The sequence below is a fragment of the Triplophysa rosa genome, linkage group LG5, assembly GCF_024868665.1.
Source record: "Triplophysa rosa linkage group LG5, Trosa_1v2, whole genome shotgun sequence".
NCBI lineage: Eukaryota > Metazoa > Chordata > Actinopteri > Cypriniformes > Nemacheilidae > Triplophysa > Triplophysa rosa.
Genome location: NC_079894.1, coordinates 6,886,183 through 6,913,332, shown reverse-complemented (window position 1 = coordinate 6,913,332; position 27,150 = coordinate 6,886,183). Strand labels below are relative to the sequence as shown.

Sequence of the window (27,150 nt, the reverse complement as noted above, 5' to 3'; positions counted from 1 at the left end):
TACCCTGATGTGTTCTCGAAATCAAGGATGCATCGTATGCAGCCTTGCGCGCCTACGGAATACGCTTGTCCCAGGAGTCACTGCGGCGCGTCCATCCAAGTTCGTTCTTCCGAGGCTGCCTCGCAAGAACACAAGTCCGTTCTTTGCGTTCTTGGAATTAAGCAACGGCCCAGAAGTCTACTGCGCATGTGCACCGGAAAAATCGGCGCGTCCAAAACGTGTAGTCGTGATTACGCATGCAACGTAGATGGTAGTGGTGCAGCAACAGTGCATTACAAAACCGCTAGAACTTGTTAAAGTTGCAACCGTTAGTGCATGTTCGTAACCTCAGTTCATCAAAACACAAACAAATAAACAGTAAGCTCTGTTCACAGAGAATAATGACAAGCCTGGCAGAGAAAGGTCCTTCAGAAAGCAGCGTCGAGATATGAACAGGTAATGCCGACCTGAGTGCTATTGGTTGTATAATAAATATCCTGTATCACCATATAATTGTGTTTCTTGTCATACAGAAATTGTTTAAACAAATCAAAGTAGAAGTAAAATGTGAGACACCGTCCATGTTTGGAAGAGTAACGTTAGTTCCCGGTTTACTAAGATCTCATGTTTTTCAGTGGTTTAACTTTGTACTTCACCAGTACATTAAATCTTTGTGATCAAGACTGCTGGTGGTTGCAAGACAGTTTATTTTTATCAGTATATTTTATATTTTTAAATTAAGCCCTAGACACTTATTTATTTTCTTTCCATAGTGATTCAGAGGAAGACATGATGGTGGATGACTGGCTAACAGCCAAACAAGTGAGTATGTGTGTGCTAAACCCAGAACACACCGCTAACATATTTTCATAGATTTTGGCAGGTTTCCAGGCTTCGATATTGTTGGATCTTGAGCATGTGAAGTGTTCCGTGTGCTGATAAATGAAAGTAAATGTCTTTTAAGATCCCTGGTCTGAGGTGATGGTGTCACATTCTGCCTCAGGATTGTGACAGGTGGTTTCTTCACAGGGCCAGCTGTCCTTTTTTTAAGCTAATGGTATATTATCTGCTAAATGTGTCCTATGGCAGAAATACAAGGTGTTCTGCAGATAAAGGACCTACTAGAAATAGCTCTAACTGTGGAAGGTTTGAGGTCTCTTGAGGACCGGCCAGAATTCGAGTGAGGGAAACCACAGTATAAACTTTCACTTCAGCAGAGGTGTTTTAAAGGTTCAATGTGTCATTTTTTGGAGGATCAATGGACAGAAATGCAAATAATATACACAACTATGTCTTCAGATGTGTATAAAGACCTTACGTAATAAAGTGTTATGTTTTTATTACCTTAGAATGAGCTATTTCTATCTACATACACAGCGGGTCTACATACATGGAATTCACCATGTTGTTTCTACAGTAGCCCTTAACGGACAAACTGCTCTACAGAAGGCGTTTCGGAAATACGTTGTCACTTTTGGCAAAGAAGCCATGACGACATCTTAGTTCTGTGTCATAGTGCTTTCTTTGAAAGGGAGGGGTGGAGTGAGCCATTGGTTGCAATTCACAACCTCACCGCTAGATGCTGCACAATTTCAGGACCTTTAAATCTGACACATTGTTGATGGTAATAAAAACAGGTTTGTAGTGCATAAAAGCACACTCTCTTGCTTAATGAATAAAAGATAAAACTATTTTTTATTGGCATTTTATGTTGACTTGACAAATGTCTTTTTGTTTTTAAAGAACAGAACATGTTATATTCAACCAAGCTGTGATATCTTTTAAAAAGGCCACTATTTTGGATAATTTGACTCCAGGAAACAGAAGTCCAATTCATAAGTCTTGTTTCATATTTATAGTTGTAAAATTATATCCACAAAATTGTTTGGTTAAGCAATATAATAAAAATACATTTGTAAAGAAGTTCTTCCTGTGATTGCAGCATGAACAGTTATGAAGGTTCCGTGTTAAGCAGTCTATATCAGCAAAGATTAACGTCTTCTCAAATCATGAGCTGTTTTAAGTTGTGTTGGAATGTTGTGCTTTAATTGATGGTATATTTGTTAGGATCTCTAGGACACATCAGATGAAGAGCTGAATGATGACCTTTTGTGCAGCGATGAAGAGAACGAAACTATGAGGTAGGGTGAACTTTTCCTCCTCCTGCAGCAGACTGTAGGTGAACGGTAAGATAAAGGTTGATTCTTGATGTTCCCCAGAGCCTTTGTTTCGAGTAAGTCCCGCTTCGAACAAACACTGCAGAAGCACATCACACATAATGAGAGTGTTGTTTCAAAATGCCCTTATCTTGTTTTGGCAAATTTCCAAACAAGAATTGCTCTGCTAAGAGAATACAGATTACCTGAGAAAGCAAGAGTCTTGCTACCACTTTAATGGTGCGCTCTGTAATGTTTGTTTTTGTTGCCTGGGCGGATATAGTAATCGTCTTGGATTCATACTGACCCCTAACAGTGTAGATGCAACATTACACAAAAGAAAAGGTTTCAGTTACTGTTATTGATGGTATACTGTAGAAATGGATTATTCACTGTCGCCTTAATTTGTAACTGAAAGCGAGGATAACGGGGTTAGGGAGTAGTATTCAGCTGGTTATAATCTTAACAAGGCCGCCCCAGGAGGTGACCCGCTTCACGTAAAATTAAACGGCTGATATGCTACTGATGTAGTCTTTATCCCATGTGAGTGTATGAGATAAATATTAAATATTATGTACCATTTATATCTGCATGTGTAATAGTTGATTAGTCCTCATTTTATTTATTTTTGAACAATTACGTTTTGAGTTTGTATTGCAAATCACTTCGAATTTTGTGTTTTCAGATATCACGATGAAAACATTTCCCAACCAAAACTGCAGGCAATTGCAAAGCCTTTCCTTGTGTGCAGGACCTCACACCTTGCCAAAGACCAAGCCACGTGCGCTGAAGAAGAGCGGACCGAAATAGAGGTGGACCCTGGTGAAGTTTTAGACATCGAAATCAATGCTCCGTCTGGAGATGAATTTCAAGTGAGTTCCCGCTTTATCTGCTTAGATAGCATTGGGTTTGATTTTTTTCTCCGTATAGCTCTTTCCATGCTTTGGAATCAGGTCCCTTGAGGGAGCAGACAGAGCGAGTGACAGGGAGGTGAAATTAGATCTATTATCACTCTCTAGCAGTTTATTTGTCTGTGTCCTGACAAAGTTAGTGCTGACAGCTTGTTTGGTGGAAGGTAATGCCCCCCTGTTGTCTCCATGGCAGAATTGAGATCTGACCTTGAGGCCTGCATCCCAGCGGAAAAGAACTCTTTGTGTTGTAAGAGAGACTCCCCGCCAATTATCAGCGGCAGATAATGCATAGGCTTCTATCAAGCCGTAAACCAAATCTGATAGCGGCTTGTGTAGTTGAAAAGATTATTGACCCTTTAAAAGATATCTATTTGCCTTAGATATGGTGAACATAACTGATTCTTCTCTCTTGTTGTCCTGTCCACCAGAGAAAGAGATTTTCACTAATATGGGTCTGATTTGTTTCGTAAGGTCAATGCATCGTTATTTGAAGGACATTCCTGAATAAAGGGCTAGCGGTTAGTTCGTTTGGATAAAGACACAACCTTTTCATAAGTGATTGAGAACAAAACTGGGTCAAATAAGCTGTCACCGATAACCCAGATTGAATAATTCAATACTCAATGGCTGTATTCAGAAGTGCTATTGGATATGTTAATCAGATGCAAGGACAGCTCTATCCAAATGTCAACTGGTTAGATGTTTGATCAGCAAAACCTCAGAAATAGAAACACTGCTTATATTTTGCAGGGAGTTGATGACTACAGTGACGATCAGCAGGCTGACATAATGAAAGATTTTTATTTAGAAGTGAGGCCCAGGTCATCCATGCAGGGGTCAAGTGAGGTACTGCATTTCAGTCTCCTGCTTGACTGATGTGAAACAATGTACACTAAAGAGCTGTTTCTGAAAGTGGTTCTCAGCCCTTTTGCTTCAGGACCCAAATTGTATTTCGGACATCAAGTGATCCAGAATTGTTTATCATGCAACAGTAAACAAAAAGTCTATAAATCAAACATTTGAATGTGTTAATATTGACATAACCTCTTAGCTAGTCGTGACATAACGCTGAACTGAAAAAGTAATGATTTTGGTTTCTTAATATATCTCAAATGGTTTCATGCTCTTGGCCACCAATAATTCATAACCTTCTGGGCCAATTATTCAGTTTTCTAAATGGATGCATAAATGTACCTCTATTTAAAAAAGGTTAATCTACACCAGGGGTTTTCAAACTGCCCCAGGGTGCCTCCAGAAGGGGGACCTCTAAAACTTTCAGAGAAAAAAAATCTAAATTTGTAGAAGTCTACTCAACATTTTTACTCTTTCGTTTCTAAGTGTTCATATTATTTTGTGAGAGATAAGTGTTTATCTTCCATTTCCTGCTACATGCCTACTTTCCAGGATTATTTATTTGTTTTCTTTCTTTGTAGTGAGTTTGGGGTTCACTGGGGTTTGTAATTCAGCATTCTTTGTAAAGCTGTCATTAAACAAGATTTATTGAAATTTACATCGCAAATACTTTTGAATTGAATATGATTTAGGTTAATACATCCTAGAAGTGTAGCCAATTATTTAAGTTTGGAAACAACGTGTTGTTGTTTTATATCACTCTTACTATTTATTTAGCATATTTTAAATGTACAGTATGTATATTGATGGGTATAAGAAGTGGGTCCCTCATATTTGTGGGTGCTTGGCATCACAAAGTTTGAAAACCCCTGGTCTAGATGGTACAGAACCTTACACCTGCACATGGTGATGGTGTCTCATAGCTTTAACAGAGAGCTTCTACAGAGCTAGATACAAAATAACAAAAGCAGTCAGTTGTATAGCAGATGGAAAAGGAGCATTTCCAAATCATGCTACCAAACAACTTTGTGTCTTCCACCAGTGGATTTCTGATCCAGGGCACACAATGCATTGTAAATCTCAAAAACCAAGGAACAACCCTGGATGGGTCCTGCAGGGGAAGCAAAGCTCAATTGACATTTCAGTTTATGTTACAAATGTAATTTGCATTTTGTCAGAAGTTACGACCCTGTGCAGCACTCTATTTCCATTGAAAGGATGTGCTCCCTACCTACTGATTGGAGATGTCACACGAAACCATTCTGTTACACAGAGCAGCGAAATTGATTCTGACAAGTAGTGTGAAGGAAATAATTGCTGATTCATAGCCTGTTGGGAGGAAGACAGGTTAAAATGGAGGATTTGATATGATGCTTGATGTATAGATTTCACAACCGAGTCACTAAGCATTAGTGCAACACTGCCTCAGTTTTAAGCATCTTGCAAATATGCTGTTTAGCAATGAATATAAGGTCTTCATTTTAGATCAGCATTAAACGTGTGTGCAGGTCTACACTGATCTGTGGAGTTTTGTGGAGTTGTTTCTGGGTGAGAGTTTTGAGGGTGAGTGTTGTGATGGATAAAGAGCAAGAACTATCTGCTTTGGAATTGAAAGGCTTTGGGTCTATCCACAAGTTTCCAGAGGGCGCTACTGTAGAAATGAACGTGGGTACAACTTCCGGAGAAGCGGCGGAAGTAGTGTTTTGCACCTTGATTATTACACGGCTCATTGGAATGCTTGATTCTGATTGGGGAGTCGCAACATTTGCAGGTTTGTTATTCCCAGATAACAACTTCTCAAAACTCATTTTGACAGGGTTTTTTTGACAAATTAAATATAAATACAGCTTTTAATAACATGACATTATATTGACAAATGATTCAACCAAATTGCCTGTTCGTGACATTTGAACATCGTTTACCTTAAAACCGAAAGTAAACGTCTTTTCCTTGCGGCAGGACTGCATTCGGTAAAAATGAGCTAAAAAATAATTCAAATTCGCATTTCATGTCCAGTTTTTTTCTCATGTGGCAAGTAGCCGTGTAATAAGCGGGATAATGTTAAAGCAGCCGGCTGTTATAGCGAAATAAGCCCCGACAGTGTGATCAGGACCCGATCAGGATTTCTGCGATAACAACCGGCTGCCTGTACATTATCCCTTACATAACTTTCTGATGACAGAAAATGAGACTGTGATTCATATTTTGAATTGTAATTTTACCATTTTTTTTGGTCAAAAACCTGTTGGAATACATCACATCCTGTAAACTACATTTATCATCTGATATGATATGCTCAGTTCGCTTTTAAATACAAAAATATATATATGTATATTTACCACATCTTTAAATAGCACACAATCGACATCGTGCAAAGAAATTGAAAACCCTCTATCATTTTCAAATTGCTCATTAGTTTACTGTCACAACAACTGAATCAATAAAGTTGCTAAATATCCGCCGTCAAGTATTAAAATCATCATCCCATTCCTCTATAAATTAGTGGACAGAATGCTGATGTAGTTTATAAGTGCTGTCAGTGTGTAAGTCCACATTCTGCAATAAACGAATTACTTGAAATAAGGCAGAAATGCGTTTGTTTACATTGAACCGAAAGTTTGTCCCATCTTTCGCGCAAAGCATCATGGGGCGTAGGAAACTTGTGGATAGACAAGAGTAGTGATTCATAGACGCAAACCCACAACAGGCCAACGCTCAGTGGGACGTTATGAATGTATTCAACAAAATGCTTGTCTTTTGAACTATTAGCATATGTTTTAAAATATGACTTTAAGCATTAACATATAAATGTGCATTTTTTTATTGGCTTCAGCATACATGGTGTGTGTGTCTGTAGAGATTTACAAATGCATGTTAAAAAGGTTTTTGCCATGTTGGCACATGAGCGTGGCGGGTTTGCTTTTACAAAATTATTTCAATTATCAAGGTTTATTGCTCCTCCGACTGCTGTTGATATTTGGATTATGCAAAATAACTTGGCAATTTTCCACATTAAGTCAATCAGGCGAAATTAGCTTTGTGTTTTGCTTTGGATTTAACATCTCTCGTGTGGTAAAAATCTTTTGCATTGGGAGATTACTGTAAAGACCTCAACAGTATTTAATGAATGTAAAAGAGCCTCGTTTTACATCCCGATAGCACTTCAGTATTCCTGTCAACACATTCCTCTGATTGTTTCGTTGACGATGAAGAAAAACTTCGCCCTCTTCATCTCGATTTCATGGTGAATGTGGAATAAAGTGGCGCTGGTTTAGGATTGGCTGAAACTGCTCGGTCAACATGTCAGGAGCGGGTAGGATGAGTGTAAATTATGCATAGCTCTACATTAGCATTATGTCAGATGTAAGAAGCTGACTGGAGTTGTGGACGTCTTCATCTGCTGTAATTTAAACTGCTGTCTCATGATACAGCACCTCTGACACTAAGCGTGCTTTATTTGATTAAATTGCCAGGTATGGTATTCATTTTTTAAATTCTTTGTTGGAAAAATTGTAGTAATAACATATTTATTTAAGTATTTTTAGTTTGTACCGGCCTTTGTTTTCAGGCTTAGACAAACCGTCAAAGCACTTGCTCGCGAAGCTATCGGCTCCGATGGTTTGTTCATATTTTGCGCTTCAAGCGACCCGAGTTCGAATCCTGACTTGTGGTCCTCTCTTGAAACCCCCAAAATAAAAGATAAAGATAAAATCCAATCGTTGGTTTAAATCAACCTGCAGGGTTGTTTCAACCCATGGTTGTGTCAAATATGGACTTTTTCTAGATAAATTTAAATCAACTGTTGGGTTTGGCCATATTTTACTCAATCGTGCATTAAAACATTTTTTAGAAAGTTGTCTTTCTAGTTGGGTAATTCTTACGAAAGCAAACATCGTGGCAGTAATGATTTAAAATATAAAACAATTCTCTTTCACGAAAAAATAATCATAATGAAGATAATTGTGTTAGGAATATGGCTGTCACGATTATTAAATAATCGTCTCATCACGATTGTTTGACCTCATCGCGATGGATTCAGATCATCGCAATTATTGCACATCTCTATAGAAGACACTAGGGGGAGCTGTAGTGCCTGCATAGTGCATATTTGAGTGTATATATTGTAACTAAAGCATGGTAATACTTGTAAAATGTACCACCACAACACAATCAAAAACTAATGCTTATACCATAAAAATAACCTGCAGTACAGTTTAATATTATTTAAGCTAAACTCAGTGTGAAAACCGGTCTACCAAAATCTCATTAACATAGTAAACTTTTATTGTAATCTTGCAAGTGAGAAAAAAACAGACTAGAAGCATTTCTATGACTGATAGCATTTTAATGGTGGCTTCAATTCACTCCTGATCAATTTACTTAATTTACAAGTATTTGGTGTTTGTATTATTGACAGGTAAAAGCCTAAACCTTAAGTATGATGACCCAATTTTTTCTGATGTATTTCCAAGAAAAAAACAGTCTTGTATTCAGAACAATATGGTCGTTTCAAAGCTGAATAAAAAATGTATGAGAATTAAATGTCAAAGCTCTAAAACAGACAATTAATCGTCAAAGCCGTAAAAGAGACAATTAATTGTCTTAATCGCAATGATTTATTAGACAATTAATCGTCAGTCAAATTTCATAATCGTGACAGCCCTAGTTAGGAATGAATTGTTTTTGTATTGTATTTTTTGCTGAAAATCACATTGTCGTAACACGTCCAGCTCTGTCTGAGTGCATGATACGTTGTAATTTAAACAGAGTAAAATTAAAATATTCTGAAAAAAATTGGATGTTAGATATTTAATTGGCTTGATATTCAGAGCTACATTAACATCCCATTATGTTTTTGGTCCAATTTAATTATTCAGACCTGCTAATTTTAAGAACTGGTACCTGACACCAACATTTTAATCTGCCCCAGTCTATAAAATATATATGTACACATTTTAATTATATAATTATACATAATAAAAATACCTAAATAATTAAAATGTCATAGATGAGCAATGAAAGTCTTTAAAAGTGTGGGAACCTTATTTTTGACGATAAAACCATTTCTTCAATTATGAAATGCACTATATCGTTTTTTTCTCTTTGTCCTGCCCTCTTTTCACCTTCCTTTCTCTCTTCCCAATCCCATGTTCCCCTCAGTCCCCGTCTCGCTCTCTCCTGAAGTCACGCTAATCTGTGATCATGGCATTAATAGACACAGACAGGCAGAGGAGAGGTATCACAGCCCCTCCCTCTTCTCTGCAGAACGAGTGGCAGCTTCATTGTCTGCCAGCCTCGGAGTAAAATGCTGAATCGCTCGGCTATCAAATGATTCTGCATCTGATGAAGTCATCTTTCTAGAAGAAGATGAGAAATCATAAAGATCTGATTGCTGCAGGCATACAGTAGCGTTAGAAAGTAAATGCTTCATAGCGAACATAGCCTTAACTCCCTTTAATCGCTCCCCTCGGGCAAGTGCAATTCACCCCCAGAGCCCCAAGTCGCACCCCAGGTCTCTCTCCGCCCCGCCACACAATCACCACACGATCCTCTCCGTGACCACATGAGACCTCTTTCGGCAAGGTCAGATTCAGGCTTGGATTTACTCTCTGCCTAAGGCCTTTCAATGTTACTTCATTTCATCAAGACGTTATTGCTGTGAATGAGATAATGAGCTGATAAATATTGCATGAGTTTGGTGGTTGAACACTGTTTGATATGTTAGTCAGTTTAACATTTGTTGAACCTTTTCTGCTCTTAAAAATGAGGTATAAGTTATTGTATAACCAACGTTACTGGTTAACCACAAGTACTTCATTTAAATGCAAATACAGAGCAACTTAGATTTCTGTCACACACGTTTATGTCTAACAATTGAAATTTAAAACTAGGGATAATTCCATTTCCTGTTTATGGAGGAAGTTGAGGTGTCCGCCCAGAAATAAGTGTCAAATAAGCATTATCCTTTTTCATTGCTGTGCCCTTGATGTCTGCACAAAGCCAAGCCAGGCCTGCTGTGGATCCCTAGAGCATCCGAGAGAGTAGCAGCTGCTCGCTCAGTGTGTGTGTGTGTGTGTGCATGTGTTTGCGTGTGTGTTCACATTCACGCTTGCAGACGTGCCTGTGTGTAAATGTTTTCTACTGCTATTAATCACGAGTGCCCTGGCTAAACACTGTTTGAGTTGAATCTGTAAACATTGATAGGCGTCCCCGTGCAACTGGAAAGGTTTGATATGGGCTTTAGGCACATGTTTATTTCATTTCTAGAGAGGAGGGGGATTTAATGCTAGATGGGATGTAAGGTCACGGGCTTGGTATGTAGAGCCCAGCCAAACGTCATTTTCTCAAGTTCTGTACAATTCAAGTCGTAATCCAAGACCTCAAAATATCAACTCTGAATATTGTGCGCTTCAGTTAGTTGTGTTGTATACATTAGATGAGGTGTAAATCATAACGGTGCAGACTTGTATGTGTTTATTGCGTAACGGTTTGTAAAGTTGACTCTTCTCGAGTCAAAAAATGGCTTTTTAATTCTGCGCGGCATTTTACGCGATCAGGATAGATGGTCTCTTTCTTAGACCATCTGGGCATTTGACCCAGTACATGTTTCTTTCTTTCCAAAGCCGGTTAGGTTCATACGCTCTCGATGCCCATGATGTGGTGGTGGGTGTGTTTTTCCACTCTCAAATGCGCATCTCATAAGATTGGTGTACATCAACGAAACAACTAAGCCTCAGCCAATCAGCAGTGCCGTCAGACCAAGGCTTGGTATGATGCCGTTTAGAATGCAGGTGACAGAATGCCCCCCGGAAACTTCCATTTGCCAGTGGGCATCTGATTAATCACGATTATCATACCATTATCATACAATCACACACTAATCGTACATGGAGGGTCCCATCTGTGGCACGTGTGTGTGTTAGCGTGCAAGTCAGTGTGTGTGTGTGTGTGTGTGTGTGCAGTATTTTTTATGAAGAAAGGTATTTAAATATTAATCCTGTCTATCATTTTAAACTTCATTTTACAAGTGCATGGAGTATTTCATTGTATTGAAATGGATGAATCGCCTCCAGTGAAAGATCTCATTAATTCCATTAATTGCGGCAGAGAATGGGCCGGCTTCTGTTTGTTTGCGCTGGCTGAATGACAGCTCTGATAGTGAGTGAGGCAGATAAAGCCTCTTTGCTATGGATCAGTGGATTGCCCGCAAGTTTGTAATTCCGTGTTGTCACAAATCGCTCCGGTGTGTGTTCGTGAAAAGAAAAACATCAGGCTGTTTTCTGACACAAAACGCATCACGGATATTATAGGTTCACTTTGGAAATGACACACTTTCTATTTTGCTCAGTTTTGTGCATATTTCTTTCTTCTTATTTGACCTTTCTCAGCAGTAGCCCACATTATCCTCTCATTGAAAGTGAACCGAATATAAACGACTCTTATGGCTCTCTGATTCCACAACAGCATCTCTCCTTCAGTATAAAGACCCAATGGCATGACCGTCTTCCCCTCTATCAGTGCCGTCTCAATGGCGGGTCTCATACCAAGAGTGAAAGACAACAGGCCGAGCATGATTCTAATGAAACACCCTCCCATTGTCCTCCAAATCATCTCGGTTATTGAATGAGGTGCAATCCACACCTGGCTCCAGCCCTGGAGAGCTCCGGCAGCCCTCTATCTCTCTCGCACTCCTTCCCTCCCCGTCTCGCTCGCTCTCTCTGTAAATGCGGGATTAGCCATTGAAGAAGCGTGCTTGGTTATCAAATTCATACAAGCGGCTTTTGCTTTTGTGTAGTGCTTTTAATTAAATCCTACTGGGGGCTGGAAGTGACCTTTTGAGTGGAGAACTGATTAAGTGCACAATGGCCAGTTATTTCTGAACCACAGGCTGTTGCATAGAGCCGCTGATTAACTTTCTGTTTAGGATGACTTGGCTTGAATCTTATTCGCGCACAGGCCAAGACGAGGGAAAAAAGAAGAGTGATCAATTCTGGTTTAGAATGCAGATTAGGAGCGATAGCATCGGGTAATTAACAGAGGTAGGGGTGGCGTTTTTTTAAGCGAAGTACAGTGAAAAGGTTCTTTTTTGGAGAGCTGAAATGGATATTTAAGGGGATAAAGGGGAAATCAGGATGGTTAGGATTTCTTTGGAAGGATTAGTGGATTGTAATCGTGCTTTTTGTGAAAAGTCGAGTACAATTACGTCTGATGGGTGTGATTATACTGGGCAGAGCATCAGCAAACTTTCCGCCAGCACTTAAAATCTCTTCTAATGTGTGATCATCATTGTGTTACCATCTCATTGTGCAGTACTGTGATTTTTTTTGCATGACATTAATGGATTTAAAGCTGCAATTTGTCATTTCTGCCTCCATATCGCCGACACTTTTCGTGATACAATATTGCAGGTTACCTTACATACTTATCTTTACGTGGGTTGAAATTAAATGAGCTTTTAGACGGTTTCAAAGCAACAACATAAACAAATGTTAATACGCATGCACGCTTTTGTGGCCCGAACTTAACTTCTGGTACACATCTGCAAAGAATAGAGTCCCTGTAGATTATTTCTGATAACAAGCAAAAGAAATAGCAAGTAAATTACATTAGCTATCAAGTTAAAAGTATGTCTAGCCAGTAGTATTTTGCGTTACCAGTAGAAGAACCGTTACTTGGCTAAACTTAAATGCGACAAAGTTACACGACCCATTTAACAAATTGTTTGTTTAATAAATTTAATATACAATCAAATTCAACAAATTGTTTATGTAATACAATTATTATACAATAAAATATAAATATAAATAAATAGTTATATTAGCCACTAGCCAGACCGATCAACAAAAACAGTCCGGAAGGTAACTTCGGGCCAGATGCGTGCATCCCATGAAACAGTCTATAAATCATTACTATAAGCTTACTGTTGGAATTCAGGATAAGATGAGGAGACAGTTTTGGACACTGATTTTTTAGTGCTTGCTCAATAACAGATTATTTATTTGTATATTTTTTATTTATAACTTTCATTTTGATAATTTAATTTTATGGTGTTACAGTTACAAGCAATAGCACTAGCAAGTTAATCATAATTGTTATTTAAAGTAAATGTCAGACACTGATGTGTTGCTATAACTGAACTTAATGTATTTGAGGTAAAGTCATGCTCATTTGTCTGTGTGTTTGTCTTGGTTAGAGTGGAGCAGACTTACGAGGGGGTCTCTGTTCTCGTTACATGCACTCCTCCTGCAGGGAACAGCCTGCCCCAAAGAAGACCTTCACCGGACCCTGCTGCAGTCCTGGTGAGACCACATATCCCAGTGGCATACAATGCACTCCAGACGGTTGAGCAAATAGGGTCGCATACACATCCGGTCTCAGAAGGTGGATGTTTAGATCCACATGCTCTTGCTTTTTTCCCTGTGAGCCATCTGTTACAGTAATTCGCTATAGTTAGGACACGGTGCTCTGTATATTTATACACACACACACATACAATGCCGGGCAAAAGTTTAGGGTCACTTAACAGAAAAAACTTTTTTTTTTCTGTTAAAAAAATAATAATAAAAAATATATATATATATATATATATATATATCATCAGACATGTTGATGTCTTTCTTTAGAAAATGTAATTTTTAATAACTTTTATTTCTAAAATAAATATGCCTTTAATTAGTGTGGATTTTTTAGTTACAACATAAATTTCCATAGCTACATTTATGTTGTGCCATATTATTAACGTGCTTACTTTTTTACAAACAGTATACAGCTACATATGTGAAAATGTGAAATTTCACAATGTGAAAGACTGAGAGAATGCAAAAACGCATGGAAGTTGTGAAAAAATCAGGCTTATTCCATTGTTTAAACATAAATTTGAACTTGTTTTCTTTGCAGAATTGAAGATTTGCAAACATTGCATCTTTTTGTTATTCTGAATAGTTTCATTTTTTGCACATTTGTTTTATTCTGTAAAATGTTGTCGGTAGTTCACAAAATAAAACACACATTTTTATTTTACTTAAACACATACCTATAAGTAGTAAATTCAGAAAAACTGAAACAGTTTTGCAGTCGTCTCTTAATTTTTCCTGCAGCTGTATACAGTATGTACTACAGTACTTATGTTGCTTAACATATATTAGACAAACAATGAGTTGCGAGTTAACATAATGAATTTACAATGCTTGAATTAGAGAGAAAATGCCCGTTTGCCTGTTTGACCTTTGCTCCATCCTCAGCACCTGCTGTATGCAGCCAGACACACAACATGCAAACAGAAGTAGAGATGTCACATTAGATCAGCGGAAATGCGGCAATATGGCAGCCGCATGTTCACTTCCCCTCTTCTTTTGTCTTTGATTCACCCCTCCTTCAAAGAGACAAGGTTCCCAGGACAGCATATGTTAGATCAACAACACCCTGCTTCAGTTCTGGACACTAATCCGCTCCTCGCTGGACAGACTCCCAAGGGGTTTCTTCAACCTCCAGGATGTGAGAGTGACCCCTGGAGGCTCAGTCCAGCTCTACAGGGACCCATGAGTCCATCAAAGTCTGGAAGACCCCAACCCGCACAGGACCCTCTTCAGAATTATCCATCACCTCGGACTGTCCCCTACTTTACTGATCCCTCTGGATCCCGGGCACAGGTAATGTTAATTGAGGCGCTTGGCATTGATGCATTCATTTGTGTCCTGTGACAATGCTCAATGTGTATAACCCCATATAATGTCATTTGGATGTCTTACCTATCTCTCTTTGTAATGTAACTCTCAGAATTTGATCCCATGTGTCTAATTCTTTTTTGTTTGATGGAGCTGTGTCGTAGTGGTTAGTCGGATTGAGAAGTGGTGCTTATTATGGTGACATGAATATAAATCTGATTTTCACCACAGTATTTTCTTTTCTTTTCCTATTATCCTTTGAAAAATTTGTTTAGGTACTATTAATATCATGTATTAAATGAATGTATTTTAATGTATTCCAGGTAATATTCTAATTGGATGAGCAATGACAGGCCTGTTCTCAAGGACAGATGGACACATAGGCTACGCTGCCCTCTAGTGTTTAAAGTAGCTTTGGGCAATAATGCTGCTTTCGGGCATTGTTCACCCAAAAATGAAAATTCGGTCATCATTTACGCACCCTCTTGTCATTTCAAACCTGTATTCATTTCTTTTTTCGCAACGTTTTGAAGAAAGTTGGTAACCGAACAGCACTTCTGTTGTATGGACGCAAAACCAATGCAAGTGAATGTTAACAACATTCTTTAAAATATCTTCTTTTGTGTTCTGCAGAAGAAAGAAAGGTTTGAAATGACAGTGAGGGTGAGTAAATGATGACAGAATTTTCATTTTTGGGTGAACTATCCATTTAACCAGAGGCTGAATTGGAGCAGTTTCATGTTTATTTACATCAATATTATTATATTGTTGTTGTATTTTATTTCTGATTATATTTTTCTGAAGAATTGTTGCATTGTATAGGCCTATTTGACAGATTTACAAACAACTTCATTTGGGAGCTGACAATGTTTTTGTCCCACATGCCTTCTCATACAATCATATGAAGATCAAAGATTTCAGTTTTTCCAGCAATTATCTCCAGCAACATTTATTCAGTAATTATGAAACACGTTAGATACTTAATGGATGATTGAGTTTCCCCCCACCATCCCCCCCCCCAATCCTCCTCCTGATCGCCCACATCCCCAGTGTGGCCAATCCCAGAGCAAACCACAATGTCAATCTGCTCGCATCAGGAGGGATGTGGAATTTCATTGGTTAAGGCTGTAACCTGTTTAGTTAGTCGCTTTTTAAGTCTGCAGTAGAAATAATTATATTATATAAGTTACTGTAAGACAGATGCTTGCATACTTTGTTAATTCCTAAAATAGAACTTATGAAAATGACTTGCCTTAAAAAACTTGCATAAACCAACTGCAGCACGTAACTATCTCTAAAAAAACCTCCATCCCAAACAGAAACCCGCTGTGCTGGTTAGAGCCGTTGCCAGGATGGGATCGAGTGCCAAGCCGATGGCTGTCGCCAGGGGGATGCCCATTGCTACAAAGCAGCCAGCAAGTGCCAAGTCTACCATCTCTGCCAAAACTCCACCAGCGCAGGGGACGGTGGGAAGGAATGCGGGTCAGAAGGTCAAGGAGGAGCCTCAAACTCCTCCAACTCCTCAAAAACTCCCCGTGAAGCCGCGAAATATCAAAAACAATGAAGAGGTCAGTATGATGCGTGTGGCAATCACAACTTTATTCATGTAAAACCTTGTTAATGAAGACATCACTAATAATGTTGTGGAATTGAACTTTTAAAGAAATTCAAGCTTTCATTTTGTCTTTATTTGGCGTCTCCGTCTGTCTCTCTCCCCCCTCTCTCTCTTTTTGGGCGTTGATATTAAAGTGTGTGGTAATAGAGCCTTTCACCTCATGCTCAATGAGCTCAAGGTCAAGCAGAATGACTGAAAGCTGTTCATTAGACCCAATTATTACCTCTAACAATGCAGTCAGGAGGAAATCAATAGGCGCTGTCAAGGCCTTTTCAAAGGCTTGCTCTGAAAATCAATCCATCCATCAGCTTCACTCTGCATTCTTCTCCTGCAGTCATGTTTGAGCATAGACAGCAAACCATCAACACGTATTTGCCAATATCATCAAGGATTAAAAAACACACCTTGCTCTTTGATGATTATACTTGGTTGAATGTTTGTGCCTAAAGCAATAAAATGGGAGAAGATGATGCAGTTGCACCTTGTAATGATTATAAAAGGAAATAAAACACATGTTTGTGTACTAATGAATCCAATGCTCTGTGATGAAGCCCTTAGTGTAACTGGTGTGTTTTGTTATCCTCAGTGTGGTGATGATGGCGAGTTGTATAGGCAGAGACTGATGGAGCAGATGCAACTGAGGAAGGAGATCTTGGAGCAGAAGGAACGAAGGAGGCGTACGCAGGCCATAAAGAAGAAGCGCCTCCAGAGAGATTCCCAGAGATGCTGGAAAAACAACCAACATCAACAAAAACCTACTCCGCATGTCCAGCAGACAAACCCAAAATCTTGGTGTCGGAAGGTTACTCACCTGCCCTCGTCTCATAGTCCCACTCTTTGTTCTGTCTTGAATTGCCATTCAGAATGCCAGCCCGTACCTCAGCAGCATGTGTACCATCATTTAGTGGCCACGCCTCAAGCTTCATCAGGCCGGGCGAAAGAGATGCAGTTTAATCGCCCTCATCAGATGGGCACGGATAGGGTGGTATTCCCAGATCACTGGAACCTACACTGCAGCACTGCATGGGCGTCACAAGAGAAGAGGATGCTAGAAATGCCGGGAGATTCTGATACGTCTGTTCCTACCCAAATTAGAGTGGTCAAACACTGCAACACAAGTGTAAGTCATATTCTTTTACAAAAATACGAGCTTTAACCTTTTTTGCAAACTACAAAAAAAACTGTTTTCACGTGACCGCAACATCCATAAGTTTCCTAGTACCCAACCCATTATTCACCCCAAGTCTTTTCAATGCAGCATCACACGGCGTCCTCCTTTCAATTCTCTCCATAACCCGTCCTGAGACGAAGGCACGCTGCCTTTGCCGGGCGATGAAGATAACAGGGTGTCAGTCTTAATAGAGGTTGTGGTGTTGGGTGGGCTGTCTTTGCGGAGAAACGTCCGCAGACTGCTGAATCGATGAGGTTGCGTTTGAGTGGTGCGTCCCTGTTGAAAGACAGATCAGCAGGATGCTACCCAGGGACATTGTTCTGCTGTCAGTCTCATCCGTGCTGACAATGTTATCTCGTTGCCACTCTCTCCAGTATCAAGTATCTTTCAGGTGTTCAGAATTGGATGTCACCCCCTGAAGACATGCAATTAATCTTTGAGCGTTTGCAGGAGAGAGAGAGTGTGGGCACGTTCTTCTAATACTTGTAAATAAAGAGTTGCTAGTGTGGCGGATTTGGATTGAGGAGCTTAGCCATAGATAAGGGAAATTAATTTTTCATCAGGAATAATAGCAGGCGCGCCGACGGGGAACACAAAGCGGTAGTGAGGGTGAACGGGGAATTTGTCAAGTGTTGTCACCCCGGGATAATACAGCTTAAAGTGTGATTGGTGTAATGGAGAGCAGAGAGGGCGTATTCACTTTACACTGTGCTGAGAGCAGTGGAATACAGAATAGGGGTTAAATGCTTATGCATAATTGTAAATGTTCAGGGGTTAGAGCATGGGGCTAGCAACGCCAAGGTCATGGGTTCGATCCCAGGGGATTGCACATAGTCAGAAACAAAATGTACAATACAATGCAATGTACAGTAAGTCGCTTTGGATAAAAGCGTCTGCCAAATGCATAAATGTAAATGTATATATACAGCCGCAGAAAAAATTCTCAAAAATCTCAAAATCATTTTTAGCTTTTCTGAATTTACTATTTAAAGGTATGCGTTTTGGTAAAATGATCATTTTGTTTCATTCTGTGAACAACTAACAATATTTCCTCCAAATAAAAATATTGTTTTTATTTGCAGAAAATGGAGAAACAGGTCAAAATAACAGAAAAGATGCTCTGTGTTTTTTCAGACCTCAAATACAGCAAACAAGTTCATATTCACTTTTAAGCAATGCAACAGTAATATTTCTACATTGATTTAGGAAAAAATTGTATGTGATAACCTTTATCACAGTTTCATTTGTCTTGTCATGTTGTCAGTCTTTCACATTTCTGTTGGATGACTTTGTCACTCCTGAGGTTTGATTTTGTTGAAATGCTACAGACACTGGACTGGAATGACCAAACACATCTAAATGTGGATGAAATGAAATTTGGTCTCTTCATTTTTTCGTGGCTGTATACACCTTCAAAAGACCATGCAGGAAGAATCAATTACGTCCAAGTCTGGTCTCTCACTGGGAATGTTGTGATGCTGTCTGACTTCATAACATAGTCCGTGCTGTGGGAGTGACATTGTTGTAGAACACTGTTGGCCAGTTGTTTTGACCGCAGGCCTGGGGGTGCCCACTGCTTTCACAGCAGTGTAGTGGTCTGGTGTGACATTGAGCGCCGGCCGGCAGAGAGAAGTGCTGCTAGTGTAGCAGAGACAGTCATGGGGACTCCTGATTTGTTTGTGCTCATTAAGGTGTGAGGTGGGACACTCTCTGCAGGAGGACAGGAAGGTGGATACAGCACGGGAAGGTCAGGAGGACACATGGAGGTGGACTAAAAATATACTGAGAACTAAAAACATGATTTAGAGATGAATACGGATGAATATACTCTACATATATGTACTGTATAGTACAAAATAACTCAAATGAGGACTGGTAATTGAGGATGTAGTATGTTTGTTGGTATATTTGCATACTGACTTTTAACCATGTATGAGAGGTAAGCACAACATTAATGGATGGGATGTGCTAAAACGTTTCCATTTTTCTGCTTTTTTTTACAGGATAGACAAGAAAGCACAAGCTCTAATCTTAGACGCCAGATGAGTGAAGAGTTCAGGACGGAGATTGAAACTGAGCAAAGAGTTGTCACCTTCACAACACCTGATTCATTTCTACAACACAGCCCAAGACTGCTCTGCCCCAATCACAGTAGAGAAGCCATACCAAACCAGTCCCAGCACAAGGTGAATGTGTCTCTGTCTATATACTGGTGTGAACGCGGGCAAGTGCTTGAATTCTTCCTCCGTCGTTCTGTTTGTTGCTGAACACTTTATGTTGAAAGAGAAGTTCACCTGAAAAAAAGTTCATTATGTATTATTAAAGAATCTTCATATTGGTCTTTTCCCATAAAGTGTCCAAAAAGGAGAAGAAAAGCACCGGAAAATGAGTACTAAAATAGTCAACGCTACTTGTGTGGTTTATTTAGATGTTTGCTTTAAAGGTGCAGTTTGTAACTTTTTTGCCGTAAAATATCCAAAAAACCATGAGGCCCATGTTATATACTTTGCTCAAAGGTTTCCAACTATTTGTAAATCGTGAGAAAATTGTCATTTTAACCAGTGACACGGGCCGTGTCTGGCAGTCGCCTGTCAATGGCGTCATATCCGCGTTACCGAAGACACTAGATGGAAAACCTGCAACCTTCAGCGGAATGGAGAGGCTGTTATATGATTGGCTGAAGTGCATCACATGATTCGTGTCAGCTGTTACGCTTTCTCCAGACCTTGCATCTCCCTAATAACACAGTCTCTGGTGTTACCTCCGGTTTCCGCTTTTACTGCCGTAGAAACCATGACAACACAGTCTCGTGGACAAATGTGAAAGTATTAGTTTGTAGCATCTATCAAGAAACTATCTTGTTTTGCGCACGCAGTCGTTATGGAGCACAATTATTCTTTACTGTTTGCAGCTGGTTCTGTCATCAAAGAGATTTTTAGACAGAGACGCTGATCTTGCATGTGTTTTTTTTTCTAGACAGGCGAGCAACTGTTTAGATTCCTTTACTGACAGAAAACGTATGATTATTATATCGATCAACAAGGTTAGTCTTATTGTTTGAATGTCCTTTTCTTTTTTTCTGCACGAGTGTAATGTATATATTTACTGAACAAGCAGTAATCGTTTTTAGATCATCTGACTAAATAGTGATCATTTAATTTGATGAATTACGTCTAATTCATTATAATGAATTGAAATCATGTGATCAAACGCAACATTTATAAAATGTTATTACATTACATCATCCATAAAGTTGATTTCTCATTCAGGTCTGATTGATTATTAGTGGTGGAGTTGAAGAGTTCCCATTATTCCAGGCTCCTTCACAGCCTCCACGTTGTTGTTGTTGTGAATGTGCGCCCTCTAGCGGCAGATTTTACAAACTGCACCTTTAATAGCTTTTTGTGAACTGACCACATCATTTATGCAAATCGTGTAGATCTAAAATTAAATATGGCACTTGTATTGCAAGTTTGTTGTCATGAGGCATGTAAGAACCAGTCACATTTGATTTGATGCCCAACCTGCATCGCAGATATCACAGATGGCATTTTTCATTCATGAACTGCATAATGATCACTATCAATCTTTTCATTTGACTGAGAATAAAAGCTTAAATTTTGGTATGCTCTAAACACTGATATCGTATGGCTTCAAAATTCTCATAGTGTAGCTGACAGATCATATAGAGTCAAACCAACATTTATTCAGACACGTTCAACATTTCTCACATGATCACAGTTTATACGCTATAGTTTAGAAAATGGTAATAAAATATGACAAGAGTTCAACTTTGTCAGAACAAATTCATTTTGATAATGTCAGATAACTTTAATAGAAAGGTATGTAATGGATTAGGTTGAATAGCTGTCAGCTGTTAAATATGAGGACACAAGTAGATGATACCAATTTAGGGCAACCAATTACCAAGCAATGTTTATTTTGTTCAGTCTGTGGTGTAAAAAAGACCATTACAGAAAAAACACTTAAGCAAAACATGGTCAGGTCAAAGTGTCTGAATAATTTGGTCCTAAATTTATATCAATTTTACTGGTAGTCAACTGTATGAATGTGATGAGTGTAATATGTCTGTATAAAATAAGTTTGCTTTATTTTGCTATCCTCACTTACAGTGAGGGAAATAAGTATTTGATCCCCTGCTGATTTTGTAAGTTTGCCTACTTACAAACAAATGAAGGGTCTATAATTTTTATGGTGGGTTTATTTTAACTGATAGACACAGAATATTTAAAAANACCATAAAAATTATAGACCCTTCATTTGTTTGTAAGTAGGCAAACTTACAAAATCAGCAGGGGATCAAATACTTATTTCCCTCACTGTACATAAATGAACGTGTCCTGCATCAATATGTATTGTATATATATCCTTTTTGGTTTATAAACTTTTGCACTGCTTTTCTGTTTGGAGAGATAGTAAATGAATGTGTCTGACAGTTGAATGTGTGAGAGTGTTATTGTTGTATATTTTTGGTCAGGAAAGTAAAAAATCAACATTGCGGCATCCTGTCAGTATTGAAACATCAGCACACGCCAGAAGGGCAAACTAAAACGGTCGTCTCGGTGTGCGCCTGGCGCTCGCTGCAGGTTGTTGTTCAGGGCTGCAGTAGAGTCGAAAAGGGCCAGATGGGCAGTGCCCACTTGGTGCCAGGCAAACAGACGAGCGGGAGGGCAGGGGGAGGATGGGTAAGGCTGCAGACCCGGTGTCAGTTGAAGGGCTTTCTTTATCAACCGCTGGGGTCCATCTGAAAAACCTGCTGATGTCAGTAAGACTCAGTTCAGGTAGGTCAAATCCTTGCTCCCCTCCCAACTCCACCACTCACTGTCAGACTCGTCTTCTCACCCTGGAAAGCTGATACGATCAGTGCAATTTACTGTGAAACAGCTTAACCCCTTTGTGGAAGTTATGCCCAGTTGTGCAATTAATGACACCTGTCCTGTCCAGTTAATATTGCAGCGCAATTATGCTGAAAATGCATTCAAAGTAATAGCGGTTTAAGGAAATAGTTCACCCAAAAATATCAATTCTGCCCTTTTTTGTTCATCCTGACGTCATTCGAACCCTGTATGACTTGTCTTCGTTATTGTATTGTATTATTTCTGTCTTTCTGAGGAAACCGCTTTAGCTTCTCAATCTAAAAGCATCGTTTCACCTGGGTTTCTAGCTTGCCTGCTTTGAGATCTCGTCACAAAATCCGTTGTTAGGTTTTGATATGTAATTACTTGTTAAACACATGCCTCTCAGATGACTGAGCAGGAAGTAGGAAGCTTCGAGGATGGAGTATTCCCCCATAGTTCCTCATCCTGACTGCAGCCAATCACCTGCTGTTGCCTAGTCTGTCGATGTGCCTGTCGGCACAGTACGACTCTATCCCTGGTGTGCACAGATCTAAAGGCTTGACGGGGTTGAGATGCGTTCGGCTGTCATGTCGCGCATTACTGCACAGAGAGCGAGAGGTGAGCGTTCACTCACTGACTCGGAGGCATCATAGCACTGCCTTGAGCAATGTTTGCACGCCGCTCACCTGAATCACAGCTGTGCATGTGCGTGCGTGTGTGTTTTCCTCACTGTTTTTCACATTACACAATATCCGCTGTCACGGTTTATATGGAATGAACTAATTTGCTTCGTTAATTTGAAAAAAATACAAAATATGATTCTGATGCAATTATGAAATAGTTAATTATGAATGAAAAAAGTAATTACATTATTACGGTCGTGGTGGTGGTATTTAGTGAGATGCTAATCCTGTTATCAGGATTTTTTGTTCCTTTATTAATTTCATTCTTGTTTTGCGGGAATCTTAAATCTGAGATTCCCAGAGGCATCTGCATCCTAATAATAAGCAAGTAGTCTTTACGGTCCACTAGAGGGCGGTCTTGGTTGAATTGTTGAGCTCTGGGTAATGCAGATTGTGAGTGCAGTTTCTTTTTTCACTTTTTGAGCGGAAATTAAAATGTTGATCTTTTTATGGGTATGGATGTTATGGTCTTCTGTATAATGTCAATTTTACCAACAATGATCTGTATTTATTTGAATTCTGTTTGTTCAGAAGCCTTCTTTTACTTTTAAAGTAGTTTGAGCGATAAAATAGTTTATAATTGTATAAATATATAATTGCTTGTAACGTTTCTGCATTTGTGCACTTAGTGTGTCCTGCAAGGCCTTGGCTGCTGTTCGGTTTAAAGGGTCTTTATGTGGTGTTTACTGCTCCCCACACACTAATCAGGGTTTCTAGATATGAAGAAATTCCCTTTAGTTGACCCACTTCATTGATTTGAAATGCCCTGCAGTGTCATCAAACACAAACATTTTATACATATCTTATGTATACAATGTACAGCTGTGTAAAAAATTAAGAGACCATTTCCGTTTTTTTATTTGTTTGTATTTGAAGAAAATGAAAACTGGAGAAACGGGTCAAAATATCAGAAAATATATTTTGTATTCTGTCTTTTCAAATGCTGAAATACTGCAAAGAAATGTTCAAATTCAGAGTTCATATTCACTTGAAGTAATACAACAGGAATATGTATTTAGGAAAAGTTCAAACGTATATTTTTCATGTGATAACCTGGATTTTTATCACGGTTTTCGTATGTTTTGTCATGCTGCCAGTCTTTCACATTGCTGTTGGATGACTTGCGTCACTCCTGAGGTTTGATTTCGTTGAAATTTAACAGACACTGGACTGGAATGGCCACGGTACATCTAGAAATGCTGATTAAATGAACACGGCTGTATATACATCGGTGTTTTATCTAGGCCTAAATATGATTAATATTAATTTGAACGTAAAACAGTATATCATTTATCATACTAAGCAACCTTATAATAATGAGTGATAAATGAATGTTTAGTATCAAAATGAATGAAAAGATTTATTTAAAATATGTATGCGTCTTAAAGGAAGGGTAGGCAGATTTTTCGTCATTTACGGATGTACTGTATACAGTTGTTTAGTCCACTTAGCGATTGACATCAGGATGTGAAGAGACTTTCAGCCAGCATAACATAAATTGTTTGTGGAAAGAAAAGAATCACCTACTTTGCCTTTAAGTGTTATGTGTCCCATGATAAATATTTGTGCAAAACAACCCAGTAACTGCGGCTGAGATGAATCAGGTTGATTCAAACTTCTGTTCTCCCAACTCTTATGTTTATTATAGCCAACCTTTATAAAGCGATCAAGAGGTGACGCACTGACGAATGGGTATATCTACTTCCTTCCTGTGAAGTGTATGCTCGCTTGTTCCTTATGTTATTTGCAGTGACCTTCAAACAGTTTACACCCTTCCTACAAACTGAAACTGTACTTTTGGTATAAAAATGATGTCAAGTGATTGGAACATACCCATTATCTCACAGTCAGTAAAACAGCATATGATTGTGCACGAGCAGGTCAGTGGTGACAGGATGGGATCTATGCTGTAGATGTATTGAGATCTGTACCACACACAGCGTCCTGCAATGACCAAGTAGCTCCCTGGTATGTTAAAGTATTGGCCATTACATGCAACATCGCTTCTCAGTGGCCTATAATGGGCTGGCAGTTTTATGATGTCACCAGCATTACAAAAATACCGCTGACCCTCATAGGCACCAGGCCCACTATCACCCTATAAAAACAGACAGAGTACAATACAGGAACGTGATAATGGTTGCCAGCTTGACATCATTACTTTTTAATGAGTGTCCCTCTCGGGTCATACCTTTGATCTGACCTTTATAACCTTCTTTTGACACAGGTGCCAGTCAGGGAAAACCAATGCTGCGCTTTCATGTAAGTAGACTCCACTTCAGAACCATCATTTCTCAGCATGCCTCCGTTTCATTCATATTTGTTTATGTGGTATGGTGGACCATATACCGTGTCGCTCTATCAAGCCCTCTTTTTTCTCTTTTCTGTTCCGGCTATTACAGACCCTTCAATTCCGCCCTGAGAACAGAGTCTGTTGCTGCTCAAAGCAATGTCAACTTCATAGTAAGACTTAATCAATGAGTCTATCGGAGCTCCAGCTTTCTTTTTTCATTGTTCTTTTTTGACAACATGCTGAGAAGAATAAGTAATGTTCGCTTGTTTTGGCAACATTTTTGTTATGAATGAAGTTTGATTCTTATTTGGTCTTGAAAGTGTCTTTTCCCCATTGTTAAAAACGTTTACATTTTGCTTCTTGGTTTCATTAAATACATACACTGGTTGAATGTGACTTGCAGCTGTACATGTCTTCAATCTATCCTTACATTACGCATGTTTTTTTATATATTAATGTACTGATTTTGAGTCCATTTTATACCAAAATGTATGGTTTCCTTTGCTTACTAATTTATCAAGTGCATAAAGAAAATACAGTAGTGGCCAACAGTGATGTCCAACTCTGAAAAATGTATATCTTTGCTATTAATTTAAATATGTTATATTTTTTTAACGTTAGATTGTTGTATTTGAAGTGAAAACTGAAGCTCAGCTTTAGGAAAAACTGGCTAAAAGATCTTTTTTATGCATCTTTTAATTCAAATAAACCCATATTTTTATTTATTTAAAAATTAATTTAACTGGGACAATAGACGGTATAGACCAATTCGCAAGATGTAAGCAATGGTACAGAAGCACTTCTGGTTTCATTTTATTTATTTCATTTTAAATCTCGTTGCTGTCCTTGTGAAACCTCGTATCTCCATATTTCGTGATTTGTTTGTCATTAATCATGATTATCACCCTTTGTTTGTCACTGGGTTTTGCAAATATCTAACCAAAAGTATTAAAGTACAAGTATAAAGTATTAAAAAGTGCCTGTCAACTTTGACAACACAGTGTTGAATCATTTAAAAAGAAGCGTTTTTCCATTTTCTTAAAAACAGCCAATTTGGACATACGATATATAATTAAACCTTAAAGATATTTGTTTAACATTTTGATCAAGTTATAAATATGCTGTTGGTTGTATTTTGTTCAAACGTTTGTGTAGTGGTACAAAACCTGAATCGGGAAGTTCTTCTGGAGCATAGTTGGGTCAGCGTTGCTTACATTTTCCGAGGTCGTCTATATTAGAGCCCCCAAATGAACTACAAAGCTAAATTACATCTGCTGTTTTTCTGCCACATATTTTAATGGTTTAATCTGACCTGAGAGGGAATGTAAACCAAATATAGCTCCTGGACATCACTTTTGGCCTGATGTGAAAATGGTCAAGAATGGTGCGTGGCTGATGGTGCGTCACTTTCTTTCTGTCCAACATCACTGCACTGTATCATCAGGCTGTATTTGAGATTGACCCTGTTTGTAAAGTCTACAAGTTCATATACTGTAGCTGTTCAGCACCACCTAGTGGCCAATTGGCCACTTTTTCAATTAATCAGTGTTTTGCTTTGTTTTCGATTTTTTTCCCAGAATATTTTGGGTGTTTTGAAGATTAGAATAACTTAAAATATTCATGTTTAATTGTAATTACAGACTGTTAATAACTATGTTAATAATTACACACAACATAAAGCTCATCATAACTAAAAAATCATAAAGATCATAATTTGTGAAGTGATTAAGAATGGAAAGGTTTACATTTTTTTGTATAATCTTATTTATTCGTGTCATTTTAGAATTTGCAGTAAGTTGTTATGTGGACGTTGTCAAATGCTGTCAGCATTGTTGATTTAACTCCCCCCGACGCCCCCCCCCCAAAAAAACGGATTCACACAGACCACTGAAAGAGTATGTGGTTCACTGCTTCTTAGATATAACAAGACCGCCTCATCTATTGTGCTCCATTCTTTTGCTCGCAAC

The 27,150-nt window shown here is 38.7% G+C and overlaps 1 protein-coding gene across 1 annotated transcript; it reads left to right on the top strand.

Moving 5' to 3' along the window:
- Nucleotides 1-25,548, top strand: rbm33b (RNA binding motif protein 33b). Its single transcript, XM_057335188.1, has 11 exons — nt 1-435; nt 753-801; nt 2,047-2,120; nt 2,821-3,007; nt 13,092-13,197; nt 14,279-14,547; nt 15,882-16,130; nt 16,764-17,297; nt 19,352-19,534; nt 25,118-25,152; nt 25,293-25,548. The coding sequence occupies exons 3-11, from the start codon at nt 2,116-2,118 to the stop codon at nt 25,369-25,371; spliced, it is 1,647 nt and encodes a 548-aa protein (XP_057191171.1). The 5' UTR covers nt 1-435; nt 753-801; nt 2,047-2,115; the 3' UTR covers nt 25,372-25,548.
- The last annotated feature ends 1,602 nt before the right edge of the window (nt 25,549-27,150 follow it).

What these genes read in the sequence shown, in the direction of transcription:
- rbm33b (XM_057335188.1), top strand. An exon ending in CGTCTGGAGATGAATTTCAA is followed by an intron (nt 3,008 to 13,091) that starts GTGAGTTCCCGC and finishes TGTCTTGGTTAG; the next exon opens with AGTGGAGCAGACTTACGAGG. An exon ending in TCAAACACTGCAACACAAGT is followed by an intron (nt 17,298 to 19,351) that starts GTAAGTCATATT and finishes TTTTTTTTACAG; the next exon opens with GATAGACAAGAAAGCACAAG.